Source organism: Mytilus trossulus, chromosome 8 (genome assembly GCF_036588685.1).
Source record: "Mytilus trossulus isolate FHL-02 chromosome 8, PNRI_Mtr1.1.1.hap1, whole genome shotgun sequence".
Lineage (NCBI taxonomy): Eukaryota > Metazoa > Mollusca > Bivalvia > Mytilida > Mytilidae > Mytilus > Mytilus trossulus.
Genome location: NC_086380.1, coordinates 34,381,087 through 34,400,787, shown reverse-complemented (window position 1 = coordinate 34,400,787; position 19,701 = coordinate 34,381,087). Strand labels below are relative to the sequence as shown.

General features: G+C 31.2%; 1 protein-coding gene and 1 pseudogene across 1 annotated transcript; both read left to right on the top strand.

Annotated features, from left to right (window-relative positions):
* Positions 1 to 1,446: 1,446 nt before the first annotated feature.
* Positions 1,447 to 3,917, top strand: LOC134681850 (pantetheinase-like; annotated as a pseudogene).
* A 2,101-nt stretch (positions 3,918 to 6,018) lies between these two features.
* LOC134680876 (pantetheinase-like) lies at positions 6,019 to 11,530 on the top strand. Its single transcript, XM_063540154.1, has 2 exons — positions 6,019 to 6,335; positions 9,041 to 11,530. Exons 1-2 carry the CDS (start codon positions 6,135 to 6,137, stop codon positions 10,379 to 10,381), a joined length of 1,542 nt encoding a protein of 513 aa, XP_063396224.1. The 5' UTR covers positions 6,019 to 6,134; the 3' UTR covers positions 10,382 to 11,530.
* Positions 11,531 to 19,701: the final 8,171 nt, after the last annotated feature.

The window sequence follows — 19,701 nt, the reverse complement described above, 5'->3', positions numbered from 1 at the left end:
ATCTTACCAGTTAAACGAGTTTCTTGAAATTTTAATGTTATCGAAATTATTGAATCAATATGCATGCATATACCATGTATGTACTAAACTAAGGCTTGCATGTACGCTTTTGTTTAATTTATTACGAATCTATACCGTATTAACGACAAAAATATTTCATTCAGTGATCGTTGATCGCAGGCAAAATAACTTTCGAGTTGTTTGTCGGAGTTTACCGGATCGTTACATTAATAAAAAAAATTAACAGAGAGCACGTGCTAAACGTGACAAATATGTGAATCTAAAGAGCCATGCCATTCTTTTTTTATATTTTCCATGTGTTCCCTTCGTTAATTAAGCTTTTACTTAACAGTTGTTCAATGATTTTTTGTATTTAATTTAAGAATTTGTTATTATTACTTACCTTTCAGAGCACTTTTGTTTATATTCCTTCATCACGTTTTTCCTTGCACTTGCGCTGTGCAGCGGGTTATTTAACAGTGTGCATCACATTTTTTTTATGTTGATTCGAATAGACAGAAAAAATATTACAGTCATTTCATATAATTTAATTCTAAATTCAATTTAAAACCGTAGAAAAACATGAAAAAAACGTTGATGACGTCACGGTCACATGACTAAATTATGTTTATGGGCTCATAACAAAATAACGTCAGACAATCAGGAGAAGCGTTACATCCTAAAATTAAATTAATTATAAAAATTTTGAATTTTACAAAGTCCTTCTTTTTTAAAACAAAGCTCACATTCACTTTTTTGAGCCATTCAAGTATATAAAACATGGGTTTTTTTTAATTAGAAGTTTCATATGGTTTATTTATATGTTTTTTTTTTTTTATAAAAACTACTGTTGCCTTTGATTCACCAGGTATAGTCAATTTCAAACAGTTTGGAGGAAAAAAGTATGAGAATTTATTTGGAAAACAGTTGATACTACCCATTATTTTGCTGAATGATGAGGGACATAAGCAATACTTATTTTGGTGGTCTCTTGTCGGGAAAGAAAAGATATCGTCGATTGTAGAAATGCTAGGGGTTAACTAGACATACATTTATATGTTATCATTTATTGGTAAACAATTATTTTATGTTAGATATAAATAGATATGAGTGCCTGGATGGGAAAGGGGGGTCCTTTTATTCTGTATTCTTTAATCTTTAAGCCTTATGTCACATTTGTTTTATAATTTTTGACCATGATGCCATATATTTCAGTTCCCCATTATACTACATTCTTTTTTTCTTTTTTCCCCCGTTTGTAGATATCCTTTATTTTTTTCTCTAACGTTGGCTCATTATTCTCTATTTTGCAAACCCAATCCAAACCTTCCAGTATACGTTATGGTTTTTTTTCTCTAACCTTGACTCATAAATTTCTATTTATATTCTGAAAACTGAAACCAGACCTTAAGTTAAATACGTATTAGTACTTTAAACGATGTCGACTGAATTGTTGAATATAATGTCAACCTTTAAACTTTTATTCTGATGTGTTGAATCAACAGTATCAAAAATATAAAAACAAGCTTTTCTCAGAACTTTGTTTACTTGTGATGGAAAGATGTTTTTCGAAATACTTTTATTTTGTTTTTATTCTTGTACAAACACATTTGATTTGAACACATTTAAAGGAGCAGTATATGAACATCATGTTTTAATGCCAGAGAACACAGAAACATGGGTGAATCGATCTTTTGCATTAGAAAATATGATGAAAAACATTTACGTTTACCAGAAACAGGCAATGAAAGCAGGCAATGAAGTAAGTTGTATACAAAGAAGGGATTTTAGAAAATTACACGGATTTTTTTACCAGGGTAGAAAGTTTTTATAGATGTAATTTTAACGATAAGATATGCAAAACCTGCTAAAACATGGAAATGAATGTTTGTAATCAAGTATTACACCTGTCCAACAGGTAAATGACAGAAATAACATAATAAAAAAAGTTAGAAAACTCCTCGTTTATCGTCTGTTTTGTCTCAGAGATTTGTATTTATTTTTAAAAATGACCTACTTAACGATCTTTCAAGTATGTACAATTAAGTGATCAACTAGTATTTGAAGATTTATTTTGATAACCATTGATCTATAAATAGAGTATACCGGCTTACACCTTTTTATTTATAAACGTTAACGATATCTATAAAGACCAATGCACTGTTTATTAAAAAAAAATGTTTTACTGTAAAAAATGTATTGTATGCAATTATAAGTCATTTTAATGCAATACTAGTCTTCACTGTCACTGGATTAACCAAAGTATCAAAATTGTAAGGTTAATTTAATATTATTTATTGGACCCTCGATCTTCCCTTGATTTTTGTCAGTTTCTCCATTTCTCAAAAAGTACAATAACTTCACTCTGATGTGTATTGTTGTTCAGGTTGATATAACGATATAATTATTCATTTTCCTCGGTAATCCTTAATGCAAGAAATAGTTATCACTTTTCTCCTGTATCATAAATACCGCACAGGTGCATTTTCGTCTTCAAAGATAATTATTCCTTAAACATATAACTTTTACTTGATCTCTTAATTTAAACTTAAACCAGAATGTTTCGTCAATTTTTCAGAATGGTCTGGACAGATATGTCGATAATCTATAAAACTGATTCTTCGTTTTCTTATTTTACTTTATTTTGTGACATGTTGATAGTATGGTTGTATACATCTGCAAAACTTGAAATGTCTTTGAACCTATAATGGTTTTAACATTCATTAATCTTCTTTACGTCCCAAAGAGAAAACGTACAAAACATGTATTAAAAAGATTATAATTTATGAACATATAAAATAACATTCACACTGAAAGACAGTCTGTAAAACCAAAAACCAAATAATACAATACAGCAACAATTACTTTTATGATTATGATTCTGTATATTCCTTTCAGGGAGTGGATATTCTAGTTTTCCCAGAAGACGGAATCTACGGATACATCTTCAATAGAAAAAGTGTGGAATCTTATTTAGAATACATTCCGAATCCAGAACTAGAAAAGAGGAATGCTTGTGATGAACCAGATAGATATAACGATACAGACATTCAGCTGTATGGCAAAGCACAATAACTTGTATATAGTGGCAGATATGGGAGATTACCAACCATGCAGTTGTCAAAATGATCCTAAATGTCCGCCCGATGGTCATTACCAATTTAACACAGCAGTAGTTTACGATAAAGCTGGTTATCTTATTGCTAAATATCATAAAATCAATTTATTTTATGAATTTCAGTTTGATGTTCAACCTGAGAGAAAGTCTGTTTCTTTTGAAACACCTTTTGGGAAATTTGGGATAATGATATGTTTTGATATAATTTTTCGGATGCCAGCCATAGATTTGCTAAAGAACCATAACGTTGACAGCATAGTTTTTCCAACAGCATGGATGGATGCGCTACCTCTGTTAGCTGCAATTCAGTTTCATTCTGGGTTTGCTGCCGGTGCAAATATAAATTTTCTCGCTTCAAATATAAAAAATTCTGAAAGCAAATTTCACGGAAGTGGTATTTACTCTCCAACAGGATATCTCGATTTTTATTACAGTGAGGACAACGTAGGAAAACTTCTTATAACAGACTTCCCTATTCATAACAGAAAACACAACTCTTATCCTGAACTTAACATGCTGACAGAAGAAAACAATTCAAGGACTTCTAACTATAGTTTTCAGTCCCTCGTTTTTGATGATCTTTACAATTTTGTACCTTTAATTGATATTAAAGATAAAAGAACAATATGTCATAATAAACTTTGATGTTCCCTCTCCTACGAAAAGGTGACAAATACTGATGACGTTTTTGCTTTTGGTGCCTTTGATGGACTTCATACATTTGAAGGTACTTATTACATCCAAGTTTGCATACTACTGAAGTGCAAAAACAGTAATCTCACAAGTTGCGGAGAACCAGTGGAAAGCAGCATAACGTTTTTCAAGCAATTTAAGATCGAAGGTACATTTAATACATCATACATTTATCCAGAAATTCTATATAGTCTAACGCTAGTGATTTACTACTTTTAGCAGCTCCGAACACTTGGAAATACGCCACAGGAATTCTTCAGAGTGAAATTCAGCTAGAATATCCAGTCGTGTCAGCTGCCATGTTGGCGAGGGTATACGAAAAGGATCATATATTGATATCAAATAAAAATCAAAACAGAAGAACTCAGTTTGATTTTCCAACAGATCAGAGAAATCCAATGTTACATGAAAGAATCTTCATAACGTTTTATAATTTTTTGTCAGCTGTATCCAACTACATTATATCTCTTCTGAAAATGTAATATACTGCATAAGAGTTTTTTAGTATTTCTATTAATATACATCTTCTTTTCATTAGTTATTATCGTCAACTTTTCAAACTCCAAAGGTATAGATCTTCAACGGAAAAAGTTGTGTGCGTAGATTTATTTTACTATTATTTTCGCACTTGTAGGCTGTAAGCATAATACTGCCAGTTGCATATTTTAATTTCAAGAGCTGTTTTGTATACGCTCGATTATTCACATGAACAATTTGAAGCATTTCACTATTTAGAATTCAAAACTGAATTGATTTTATTGACAGTCGCAATCCAGTTACGGAATTAAATATTTTTGTTGAACATTTGTTTCCGGTTCAAATACTATCATATTAAAAGGATCCAACAATCATCTTTAATACTTGCATATGAGATGTCCATGCGATGCATGTCTCCTTGAAGGCTGTAGTATATTACAAAAAAAAATCTTTGTGGTGTGGGATTTGCTCATTGTTTAAGCCGTACGATGAACTATAGTTGCGAGTTCAGGTTGTGTAAAGTTGTCTCTTTATCAATCATTCTACAACTTCCTATTTTGATATTTACAGAAAATTTCAATATATATTAAACGTAAATGACTTCAATCGTTGTTGTTCTATTTAAGTATCCTGTCAGACCGAGTTTTATATAATTGTTTTTTGAACACCCACCATTCACAAAATTAGCGAAGGACAACAGAACTGTTCAATAACTAGAAAATCGAGCTCTACAGCCTTAGAAGTCCATATTTCCAGAACAATGGATCTTCAGATCAATAAACCAGCTGCGGACACCATATCGTTCTGTTTCGCCTAAAAATATACATATGAGTTTGCAGTTGGTTTATTTCGTTCATTGCATGACCTATCCGTGACGACCGAACAGTTGAGAAAATATTTAAACGTACCATTCTACCATATCTCATTTTAAACGACACATCGTCAGTCTCTTTCAGATAGATTAAATTCAAGGGCTACCTATTTTGTATCAGCTCTTCAAATGCGAGCATCACTAAAAGGACATATGTTGTCGAGACATTAATTTGGTACTTTCATGGTTTCTTTATGTAGACATTCCACAAGGTTTCTGACAGTCTTTTATGGATGAATATATCGAAGAGAATTAATAATCAGAGGACACACACTTTTTTGATTATCTAAATGATATTGTAAATCATTGGTTTCAAAATATCACTGAACCCTCGAAGCACTTGGAGGGCGCTTAACATAACGGGAAAATATACGAACATACATTATTATTTGGAATGTGAATTATCTATGAGCAATGAGAGATATGTGAAATAGCAATTGTCTTGAAAGTCAAATGCAAATCATCAAATATTTTATTTCTATTTATGTCAATCCAATAAATCTTTAAATGTGTATCCCGGTTTCTCTCCAGTTTTTAGTTTAATTCATGAATGTGAACAATTGTTTTTAGTACACATACTTATTGTTTTTAACATATACAGGTAAACATTTATCTACGTTAAGTCTAAATAGATATAATGGTCTGGGCTGCCTTTCTGTATTTTCTTATCTTTTCGGTCTTCTTTCCAATGTTTGCACATTCTATTAATATCTAAGTACCCAGTGCCCCTTTTTTAATTTCTTCCTCTAGACTGGACTTCATATTTCCCATTATGAACACCTCATCGAGACCCTTATGTTTGTTTGCGTGTATGTATGAATCAGTACTTATAAATGGGTTTTCCGGTCGGTCGTAGTGCGCAGAATATTTAATTACAATTTCAACCTATACACTTTCATTTTAAGTAATTGCCTCAATAGAGTTTAAGTATTACAAATTTATAAATATTTTTTTTTCAGTACTTCTTCAGGAAAGATGTTTTTCAAAATAGTTTTATTTTGTTTTTATTCTTGTACAAATTCACTTGATGTCAGCACATATAAAGGAGCAGTGTTCGAACATAATGTTATTATGCCAGAGAATACAAAAGAATGGGTGAATCGATCTTATGCATTAGGAAATATGATGAAAAATATTGATGTGTACCAGATACAGGCAATGAAATCAGGAAAAGAGGTACGTTTACTGTTCGCAAAATTTTGAATTTTTAAAACACTAAGGCTTGTCTATCTCAGACATAGATTACCTTAGCTGCATTTGACAAAACTTTTAGGAAAATTGGTTCCCAATGCTCTTCAACTTCGTACTTTATTTGGCCTTTTTAACTTTTTTGGATTCGAGCGTCACTGGTGAGTCTTTTAAAGACGAAATGCGCGTCTGGCGAATATACAAAATTTAGTCCTGGTATCTATGATGAGTTTATTTTTATATAAAAAGGGGGATTACCCTTATGATTATTAAAGAAAATGTTTAATTGTAAACAACATTTGATGATATATATAAGTTTCAAGTAGACTGAGCTTATTTCATCTGTGTTAACTAATTTTTCTGTTGTTCTTGTGTGGGATATTTTTTAGTGTAGTATTTTATTTGCTTTCATGTGAACGATAATGTATATTTATATTTATCACATATTTTGTACTGATATGTACGTTTTTGCATGGCCAATAATAGCCGGAAGTCAAGGTTGGTTATCAGCCCTCGGGGCCGATATCGATATCAGCCCTCGGGGCCGATATCGATATCAGCCCTCGAAATCCATATCAAGCCCCTGAGTTTAACTACCGGTAACCTGTCAATCAAAGGCTACTTGTAAACAAGTTGAACACAATGAAAAGAAATTTAGAAAGTTACAAATGTGCTGTAGAAGAAAAAGTAGAAATCAACAGTGAAAATCACAAAAGTTCCCTTAAAATTTTGACGTCATGAAGAATTTAGAAAATATACGACGCCACACTGTAATGAGTAGCGATATAGGATTCTTCCTTAACATTTTTCAACATTTGTAATGTAACACTATAAAGTCGTTTACTATTTGCAATTCTTAGAATTAATATATTTATTGTTAATTATTTCTGAGACTTTTCACAAAACGTTGTGTGATACGAACTTTTTTTTAACTGACAGTGATACATTTATTTATTTTTTTCGTTAAATATCTTTTTAATTTTTGATGAAATATCAAACATAATTTGGTGTAAGTTACTTGTTTTCTCCTGCTTTAAAATATGTGATAAATAGATTATTACATGTCATTTTCCATATGGTCCATGGTATCAGCCCACGACCCATATCAAGCCCTCGGGCTAAAGCCCTCTGGCTTGATATGGGAGTCTAGGACTGATACCAGGGCAATATGGAAAATGCCATGGAATAATCTATAAATATAACAGTTAGCTGATGCTGTTTATTTATTATAATAAAGAATTATTAATCTAAACTAAAATTTACTTTCATATTCACATATTTTTAATAATACAGTTGCAAACATTCACAGATTCAGTATAACTTGAAAACTAGTACAAACAATCCATTAGTGTCCTGCTTTTTGTTTGGATTGGTATCTCGATTACGTTTGTTATTCTATACTTAACTATTATCATTACAAATGACTAAGTGCAATATGATTACTAGTAATCCGTTGCAACTGCCTCGTGCGTATTCTAAGACTTCATTACTTATCTGCCGCTCTAGCTGCGAATGGTATAAAACTTTAAGTATCATTTATATATAAAACAATTCAATGACGAACGTGTAGACATTTATTGTCAATCAAAAGAAGAAAGACGGAGTCTCAACATATATTAAAAGGTAAAATTGCCACACAATAAACCCCTTAACTTTAGACAATGCATTAACTTAATACAGTTCATTAAGTTCATCAAATGAATGAAGTTTAGTAGTTATTACATAACATTCTAAATGATATGTAATTGAGCCATTTACGCAGTGTTAACTGATATACTATTCTTAGAATTCTAAATATGTCACAAGTATTTTGGTTGTCTATCATAATATACAATCAGGTAAAAATAAACAATAAGTTAGTTTTTATGTCAACAATGCATGTGCATTTTAAAGTTTTCTTTTAAACTATTGTTTATATATTAATGCAGTGCCACTAACTTTTCAAGAAGTTCATTCAATTATATGTAATTTTCGAGATATTTTACTAAATTTGTTCACACATCGTTATCAACATAATGGAATTTGATGCGTCTGTCATACAGATGAGAGGTTTAGCGCTTTAGTTAAACATATTAAAATCAGGTTTAATAGAAACGTTTAAAAATGCCTGTACCAATTCAAATCAGAAATATGACAGTTGTTGTCCATTCGTTCAATGTGTTTTATCATTTGATTTTGAGAAGGGATTTTCCGTTTTGAATTTTCCTCGGAATTTAATATTTTCGTGATTTTTTTTTTATACATACCTATACCATACATACATCTTTTAGAAGAAATTTATATATAAAGCTTAACCTCCAGTCCAGAATTCAGCACTTCTGTGTTGACATGATTTATCATATATATGGTCATACTTATAAATTGACCGTTTACAAGACTTTGATATTTTTAAATGCTGTCTTTCAACCTTAGAAATAGATTACCTTTGCTTTATTTGCCAAACTTTCAAGAATTTTTGGTACTCCATGCTCTTCAACTTTGTACTTCATTTGACTATTTTAATCTCATTTTGATTCGAGCGTCACTAATGAGTCTTTTGTGGACAAATCGCGCGTCTGATGCAAATGCAAACATTCAATTTTGGTATCTATGATTAGTTTGTTTCCACTTAATATATATTTTAAAAACACTAAACAATATGACAATATTTATCATGTCTACCTATACTTAATTTTTCCGTAAATTATTTTCAGAATGTGGATATTTTAGTGTTCCCAGAAGACGGAATCTATGGATATAGATTCAATAGAAAAGGTGTGGAATCTTATCTAGAATACATCCCAGATCCAGACCTTGAAGATTGGAATGCTTGTGATGAACCAGACAGATATAACAATACAGAAATTCAGCGCTCTCTTAGCTGTATGGCAAAAGACAATAACTTGTATATTGTAGCAAATATCGGAGATAACCAACCATGTAGTCGTAAAAATGATCCTAATTGTCCACCCGATGGTCATTACCAATTTAATACAGCAGTAGTATACAATAAAACTGGTTACCTGATAACTAAATATCATAAGATCAATTTATTTTATGAATATCAGTTTGATGTCCCACCTGAAAGAAAGTCTGTATCATTCGAAACACCTTTTGGAAAATTTGGAGTGATGATATGTTTTGATATAATTTTTCGGAATCCTGCTATTGATTTGCTAGAAAACCATAACGTTGACAATATCGTATTCCCAACGGCATGGATGGATGCTCTACCAATATTATCCGCGATACAGTTTCATTCCGCGTTTGCTGCCGGTGCAAACGTAAATTTCCTCGCTGCGAATTTGAAAAACTCTAGTATCAAAGTTCATGGCAGTGGTATCTACTCCGCAGAAGGATATCTCGATTTTCATTACGATAATGAAGATGTTGGAAAACTTCTCATCGCAGAAATTCCTATTCGCAAAAGAAAACAAAACTCTTATCCTGAACTTAAAAATATGACAGAAGAAAATAATTCAATGACTTCGAATGATAGATTTCAGGACCTTGTTTTTCGTGATCTTTACAATTTTGTACCATTAGTTGATATTCAAGGTAAAAGGACAATTTGTCATAACAAACTTTGCTGTTCACTCACCTACGAAAAGAAAACGGATACTGATGATGTTTTTGCTTTTGGTGCGTTTGATGGACTACATACATATGAAGGTACTTATTACATCCAAGTTTGTATATTACTAAAGTGTAAAAATAGTAATCTAACAAGTTGTGGAGATCCCGAGGTAAACAGCAAAACATTTTTCAAACAATTTAAGATCGAAGGTACATTTACTACTGCATACATATATCCCGAAATTCTATTGTCTAACGCTAGCGATTTACTACTTTTAGCAGCTCCGGACACTTGGAATTACGCGAAAGGCATTCTTCAGAGTGAAAATCAGTTAGAATATCCAGTCGTGTCAGCTGCTATCTTGGCGAGGGTGTATGAAAATGATATGACAATAAATCATGGAAATCATATGTTACCTGAAATCGTCGTGATCACGGCTGTGTTAGCTTTTTCGAACTACGTAAGGTGTCTTCTGTAGAAGGTATATACTGCCTTAAAGTTGTTTGGCAATTTGTTTTTATCTTATTAGGTCTTTCCACTTTTCTGTGGAAATACCTATTGATTTTGTTCTGATTAGTATTTTTTTTTCTTCCGCCTAATATTTTTCTTGGGCAGTTTTGCTGTTTTATAAGATGTCGCTTAGATATTTGGAAAATGATATTGTATAGTTTATACCTTTTAAAATTGACAACCGCGTAACTAAATACTTTACGTTGTAAGAGTTATCTCCCCAAACACTGTTTTTCTTGTGACCACTACTCCTTACCAACCGTAAAAGATTACGACAAATTTATTTTACCAAATTGCTCGTTACATCTTCAGGATTAGGATTTTTATTTTGACCGAAGCTATACAGAGACTCCATATGAGAGTTATGCCCCCTTTTGTATTTTATATAAAGTGATATGTGTTTCTAACTGGTAAACCATAAGTGATATAGGCCTGGGGTCTTTGGATTTGAGGTCCTTGGTCCAAAAAATGAAAATTAGGTCAAGGTCAAAGGTCAAGGTCATATTCTAAGTTTTTTGATTATGGCTTATTTTCACTTATTTTCAAAAACCGTATAACATATCGACAAATTATTTTTACTAAATTGTTAGTTGCGACATGTCGTAACACTTAAATTTGATTGCGAGAGTACGTTGACAGTAAATGGTTGTTTAGAATAATACTTAAAGTGATATAACTCATTATCCATACATATAACAGACCTATGGTCTTTAGATTTGAGGTCCTTGGTTTATGACCTTGATATTGAGGTCAAGGTCATAAGCAAATTCGACGTTCTATATTTTGACCTTTGCTCTTAATTCATATTTGTACATCATAAAGCCATAGGAATTGACATTTGAATTGAATTTCATGAACAATTGGTTTTTAATTTTATCATTTATTCTTCGGGATAACTTTTAAAACCTCCAATTAACAAATGAGTTCTGTAAATAGATTAATCGTACAGTCAATTTTGTAATATGTAGCTTTTGTAATCATATTGCATTTTAAGTTTTGTATTTTATTTTAGGAGATCGGAATGTCTGTGCATGCTCTTTTACATAAAATATTTTGAAGTCCTTTTACTTGAACGAGCTACAAAGTTTAATAGGTGGTATTAAAAAGTTGAAAACTGTTGCTGCATTTGAAATTTATGTGTTAATTTTTTCTTTTAGATTTTATTATTATATCAATGGTTTTGATGATAATTTGTGAATACTTGCATATATATTATTCGCGCAATACATGTTACCTTGATGGTTTTGAAAACAACTTTTCACATCGTATAATGCCTTCCGGTAACAAATAGTTGTTGGTAAATTCCCCCAATTGGTTTTTGATGGAAGGTTTCATCATACAATATCTTCTTTTATTTTATACTAGAACACACCTTCGAAATCGAGGTCATATACAACATGAACTGTTGTATGATATTTTTTTTGTAAAAGATATTATGTATGAAGAATTTCATCAAAGGTATCAAAAGCCCCCTCCTTTTTTTCAAAGTCCGATATTCGTTTCCTTTCTGTTAATTCAGTTATTTTCGTGTTTATGGCCTCAGACCACAATTATTCTTCTCCTTTGCTACAATGTATCTTTTGGTTAGTCAAATTAAATTAAAAATTTGCACTACTTCAAACATGAAATTAATGTAACTGAATATATATAGTGCTTTTTTGAGAGCCTTATTAACATGCCAATGGTAGGATATGAATCTTGTATAAAGGACTAAGACCGACTAAAGCTAACTTAAGGGGTGGCCGTAGGTGTCCTGATCCCGAAATCCACGGCTTAAAACCATGAAATCCCGATATTCGGAATTTAAAGGAATTCATGTCGCAAAATCCCGAAATCGAAAAAGATATTCCTGGATCCCGTAAGGATTAAATGCACAATCCCGATCTTATAAACACCCGATCCCGACGTCCCGAAAAAGATTCTGCCTCCCTCTACTATCTACCCTACTTTAAATTTTGCCAAATTATTAATTCCACTTTCAACAATAAATGTTTATATGTGCCATTTATGTGCATTATTTTTTCTAGTCTGTGCATCCGTGCGTTCGTTCGTTCGTTCGTTCGTTCGTCCGTCCGTCTGTTCCGCTTCAGGTTAAAGTTTTTGGTCGAGATAGTTTTTTATATAATAGTAGTTGAAGTTGAAACTTATTAAATATAGTGCCGATGTGGCATACGTGTACTATGGACACATTCTTGTTTTCACCTGTTTTACTTATATTAATATATATGCAATTGGTATTAAATAGTATACATTCCAAAGAAAACAGTAAACAAAATGCAGAGAGTCTCTATATATTTAAGTAGTATATATCGTAGTTTACATGTAGATTAATGCGAAAAATAATTGTCCCCTCTAAGAAGGTATAATAGTTGTGGTTCTTGTGATCTAAACACCATGATATGGAGAACGCTCTGATTGGCTTATTTATTTTTCATTTGTTATCTATGATATGATTGGTTGTACTTGTGCATGTTTCAAACCGGAAGTCTTATACATGACTAAAAGTCAGTCTAATAACAAATCAATATCCGGACTCCTTTTTTGTCGTTTTTCTCCAAAAATAACTCAATCTGAATAATCATAAGAATGGATAACAAATGCGACTATCCATGTTACCTATAGAACAGAGACATGATGATTAATTTATCGTGGAAGGAAGAAAAGCGACACACAAAATGAGGTCTACTCGTTTAATGGTATAGATATACAGACAAAAAAATATTGTCTTGAAACGGTTAATATTTCACACGTTTGTTTTTTTAATTTTTGTAGCCAGTCAACTAGAGTTTTATATAAACATAATAATACTTTTTCATCACAAATTTGAGCGTTTGATCAATTAAGTATACACATTAGCAAAGAAAAAACTGCTGTGGTCCTTTTCCTTTCCCGAATAGTATTATCAACTCTTTTATACATTTAAGCCAATATAATCTATACTTCATCATTGATGAACCAATCATAACTAACTAATGCAAAACGATTCGGACGCTTCAAATTTATAAAGGGTTATTTATACATTCTATATCATTATCGGATCTTTCCCAAATAATGTCTTTGTTAGAAGTGTCTTATCTGATAAATAAAGGCAACAGTAGTATACCACTTTTCAAAATTCATAATTCGATTAATCCAGATTCTAAAGTTTGCGTTTACGATGTATTACGAGTGATAATTCATTGAAAAGTCGAAGTATCTTTATTCCATGCGACAATTAATTTTTATTGTTAGACCATGTTTCCATGTATGGACTCATAGAGAATGGTACGACGTGCCAAAATAAAATTAATTGACACTCCGCTAATAGATCGGTGAAAGGAGTAAGTATATAACTAAGAAAATTGATCTTTCAAATAAAAGCTCGAAATTAAGAAGCTTTAATTAGTTAAGATACATTAATTCCTCAGCAAATTACTGATATAAACATTGAATGAATTAGTTTAAGTATTTTTTTCACAGATTATAAATGAATCTCATCTGGAATTTTTCACCAGAATAGCCCTATCTCACGAAGGCAACAGTTTTTAGACGCCTTTGATAATACAAATATATCTGCTGAAATGATTTTAATGTAAATTGAAATTGAAATAGAAATTGATGACCCTGATGAAGCGGTACTAAGTTTTATAAATATTTTTACTGAAGTGTTAAATCATCATGCTCCTCTCATTAAAAAGCGAGTTAAGCATGTTTATCAAAATCAGTGGATAAATGATGAAATTATGGTGGCCAGGAAAACACGTGATTATTATCATAAGAAAAAAGACACATATAACTATAAATTTTGGAGAAACAAGGTTAAATACCTCATAGAAAATTCAAAACAATTTTTTTATACTGAAGTATGAGAACAAGAAAAAGGAAATAGCAGCAAATTATGGAAACACTTGCATAATATAAATGGTAGTAAAAATCATCATGACCATGCAATCTTAAATGACTGTAGTAATAAACCAATTACAGACCCTAAAAGCATTGCTGATACTTTCAATAATTATTTTACAAATATTACTGAAAATGTTAATCTTAATTTAAACTCAAGCACCAGTTGTTCTGGAAAACTTGATAATTATATTTCATGTCGTGAACCAGAAAATGTCTTTTTTACCATACCACAAATAACTAGTGAATTTGTTCTCCATCAATAAATCACACTTGATGAGAAAAAAGCAACAGGTCTTGATAATATCAGTGCAAGGTTTTTAAAAATGTCATCACACCTAATTTCAGTTCCATTAAGTCACATTTTTAATTTAAGCATCAGAAAATCAGTATATCCATCGTTATTCAAACTGGCTAAAGTTCTACCAGTATTTAAAAATAAAGGTTCAAAAAATGATGTTTTTAACTACAGACCTATTGCAATTTTACCATTACTATCTAAGATCCTTGAGCGACACGTAAAAACTCATTTGATGAATTTTCTAAACAAATATAATCTATTGTATGTCATGCAATCAGGCTTTCGTGCAAACCATTCCTGTCAAACTGCTATGACTTCTTTGTTAGATAAATGGTTAAAAGCCATTGATGAAAGAAAATTTAGTAGGGGCAGTATTTTTAGATCTGTGTAAAGCTTTTGATCTTCTAAATCACAAACTGCTCTTTCAAAAATTACAAAAATATAAATGTTCTTATAATTCTATTCATTGGTTTACTTCGTATTTAGCTGATAGACATCAAGTCGTATCAATTTCAAATACTTTTTCAGATGTATCTACATTAAAAGCAGGTGTACCTCAAGGGTCTGTTTTAGGTCCTATATTATTCTTGATATTTATTAATGATTTGCATTTGTGTAATCCTAATCATTATCTTGATCTTTTTGCTGATGATAGCACTATTTCTGTAATTGGAAAAGACAAAAGGTATATAAGTCAGACACTCAATGTTGTATTAGAAAATATTTGTCAATGGGTTGATGAAAACAAAATGTTAGTTAATGTGTCAAAAACTAAGACAATGTGTATAGGTTCAAAACAAAAACTGTCTGTGATGTGTAATGACACATTAAATGTATCCATTAATGGCCAAAAGATTAATGAAATTCACTGTGAAAAAGTCCTAGGTATTTTTGTTGACAAAACTCTTTCTTGGTATGATCAAATTAATAATATAATCAAAAAAGTTAATTCTTCATTAGCTTTATTAAAAAGAATCAAGAAATTCTTGAATCACAATGCACGAATTCTATTTTACAATGCGTATATTCTTTCACATTTGGATTACTGTTGTTCAGTATGGGGAAACTGTAAGTTTTTAGTTGACAAATTACTAAAATTGCAAAAAAGGGCAGCTAGAATTATTTTAAACGAACACGATATTCGTAAACCATCCAGTGAACTATTTAAGGAATCTGGAATTATTCCTGTTACTAAGAGAATTTCTTAACACAAATCATTATTAATGTATAAATCAAAACACCAACTGGCACCAAAATATTTATCAAATCTTATTGTGCCTACAAGAAGTAAACAATCGTACAATACTCGACTTTCATCATCGGATAATTTTATTGTCCCTAAATCAAATACAGAATTATACAAATTAAGTTTTTCTTTTAGTGGTCCAAAAGTGTGGAATTCATTGTCCAGTGAAATTAAAAAATCAAAAAGTATATCTGCTTTTTAAAACTCTTACAAGTCATTTTATTTTGAAAAGTGTTAAATTTTAAGTTAAGCCACAATGTATACCATAGGTGTTGTTGTTGTTGTTGTTGTTGTTAAATTACTTTCTATACGTCTATTCTTTACATGTGTGTAATACTAGTAGTAGATTAATTATGTTTTATTCATATTGTTAACATTGTATGTATATATAGAGAGCCTTATTGAAAATTGGTTTAATCCAAATAAGTTACTCTCTTTAAATAAAGCTATTATTATTATTATTATTATTATTATTATTATTATTATTATTATTATTATTATTATTATTATTATTAAACGATATGAAATAGAAAAGTGAGCAATAAAAGAGAGAAAAGGAAGGCAAATTTAGAAGAAAATAAACTCAAAAAGGAGGGGGATAACATGAAATTGTGGGAAGTATAAATATGGTTTTCAAGTTCATTTTTATGACTAATATCAAGCAAAATTGCTATGTGTGATTGGCGATTTCCTTTTTGTGAGTATCAATTTGAAGATCATCTTATTAGTAAGTACTCCTTTAATTTTTTAGTATTATGGGAATTTTATTTTTTCTCCTTCTAATCTATTATAGTCAACTTGATAGAAGTGATACTACCGAAAGTTGACGGTATTCATATCTCGATATTTTTCTTGACTTTGACAGAGTGGATGACTTCAAACTGTAATGATTCGCCAACGTTATTATTTCAGATTTCCCACTTTCTTTCTAAAAGCAGTACACTATAATAATCAAAGGTACCAGGATTATAATTTAATTTGCCAGACGCGCGTTTCGTCTACATAAGACTCATCAGTGACGCTCAGGTAAAAAAAAGTACAAATTTGAAAAGCATTGAGGACGCAAAATTCCAAAAAAGTTGTGCCAAATACGGCTTACCCCTGCTCCAACGTATAGTGTTAATATAAATCAGATAAACAAATTTTGTTGTGAGTTTTAAGACTATACGTATTTTATTAAAAGAGGCGTGCTCCTTACACAAACACTGCTCCAATGAAGTTATGAGGAAGAATACCTGTTTTCAACACTACATAAGCTTCGTTAACTTCATGATTATTCGACTGATACGATGCCTTAACTCACTAGCGACACGTTTTGAAATCTTTTGTTATCGTCCTTCCCTGCGCCTATATCACCCTGCTCTGTCGCTCCGTAAGTCTAGCATCAAGGTTTCAAACTAGATCAGGCATTATCAGCGACGTCATAATGCGCGAGGAAACGTTAACAAACTTACTTTCGTCAAGAGTTAAACTGTCTTAGGAAGAGGGAAAAGACCAGTAATAGAACGATACAAAGATAATCGGGTTTTCTTTTATAGATATCGTCAATTATCAGCCGCTCGACATAATGTGAAATTGTTTGATCTATAGTTTAAGCTATTGTGTTTATTAACAATAGTAACATTTTGACTGCGTGTAGATTAACTTTGGGTGATGGATGCTCAGTAGGAGACGCTTACCGGATTTTTTTTTATCTCATAAGCAACACGACGGGTGCCACATATGGAGCAGGATCTGCTAAACCTTCATGAGCACCAGAGATCACCCCTAGTTTTTGGTGGGGTTCGTGTTGTTTATTTTTTAGTTTTCTATGTTGTGTCATGTGTACTAGTGTTTGTCTGTTTGTCCTTTTCATTATTAGCCATGACATTGTCAGTTTATTTTCGATTTATGAGTACTAGTTTGACTGTCCATCTGGCATCTTTCGTCCCTCTTTTACATGTCGACATACCCTTTTGGAGTTCATAGTTTCCGTTTTTCTTTGATACATTGATTTTTCTTTACTCAGGTTTATTCCACCATTTTCTACATTTGAAAATGCCTGTACTCGCTAAGGAATATGACCGTTGTTATCAATTCGTTTGATGTGCTTTATCATTTGATTTTGTCATTTGATTGAGGACATCTAGTTTTATCTCGAAGTTCAGTATTTTTGTGATTTTACTTTTTTCAATAGATTTAAGAGATTAAGACAACGATATACCGTTATCTCCTTAAACTGAAAGTCAAGATGTGATCAAAGATACCAGAGGGACAGTCACATTCATAGATCGAAAATAAACTGACAACGCCATGGCTATAAATCAAAACAAACATACAGACAGACAAATAATAGTACAGAAGACACAACTTTGAAAACTAAAGACTAAGCAACACGAACCTATCTCTGATTTTTAGGATCAAATACTGAACATTTGTACCTCAAGACAATATTGAAGTGTTATTTTTGAAAATAAACCTGGGAACTCTAGTTGCTTATTATCATGTCATTTCAGAACTACCGCATAGTTGTCTCATTGACTGTTGATATCGTTGTATCTATAAAGAATTATAAAGTATATATACGTCGGGTGTAACTGATTGGTTTTGCGTTGACCCATTAGTGCTTTTGGTAGATTTATAGATTTATATGTGTTGTGCACTCTATTGTTTATTTTATTTTGTATATCCCTTATATTTATGTCAATGTCATTTTCGTCCTTCATGTAAAAAAATATATATGGAGATGTGGTATGATTGCCAATGAGACAACTATCTACCAAAGTTCAAATAAAATGAATATAAGTAATTATATCCAATCGTATGGCCTTCGAGAAAGAGAAAACCCATACCGCATTTATCAATTGCAAAATAACTTGTGCTACTTTTGTCAACTAGTATATGTAACATGCTAGATTCACTGGATTTAAAACTCTTTTTAGCCATTACAATTAATACAAATATATTAGAGAATATAATACAGCTTTTTCATTACCATATCCATACCAAACCGAGTTACCAATATATTATCATAAGCTCTGTTAGATGTGTTATTTGGTTGAAGGTTGATACAGTGTGTCTTCTCCTATTTTTGACGTTTTTACCTATTATGTATTTCTGTTTTATTCTAACATTGATGTCAATATAATAGAATTATGTGCAACTGTCGTACAAGTGAGAGGTATAGCTAGCTAGAACACTAAACCTCATCCACCATTTTCTATACATAAGGAAATGTATTATGTAAGGGTGATAACAGTTGTTTTCCAAACGTTTGATGTGTTTCAGCTATTTAATTTTACCATTTTATTAAAAACTTTCCGTTTTGAACATTCCCTGGAGGTATTTTTGAAAATTTTGTTTTAATATAAATACAATGAAAAGCTGTAAGATATTCTCTTATATATTTGGTATTACCGTGCCATTGCTTGTATTCCACATACAATTTACTAAAAGAAATATAATTTATCTAGCGTTTATTCATCCTAAAGGAATGTAAACGATTTACATTATTTTCAAGCCGGACATTTACTTATATCGGACCAGCCACAAGTGCATCAATGAGCTGTCTTCTGTCTGTAACAAACACCTTTAAGGAAAAAACAATCCACAGCACTAAATTCTGGGATTATTCAAACTTTTGTTGGTGCAGGTTTGGTGTAAACATTTCTATCTACAATTTAAAACAAATGTTATAACTATATTAGATGGAAATAATAGAACATTTTAAAAATTAAACAATAGTTGTCAGGCTGAGACGTGCTCTATCGGCAACAGAACCGTACAGAAACTTATCAAGTAAATCATATCGTATGCATCACACATTACAATTTCATTTTTCTCATAAATTATATACAAAATTATAATTCCAAATGAGGAA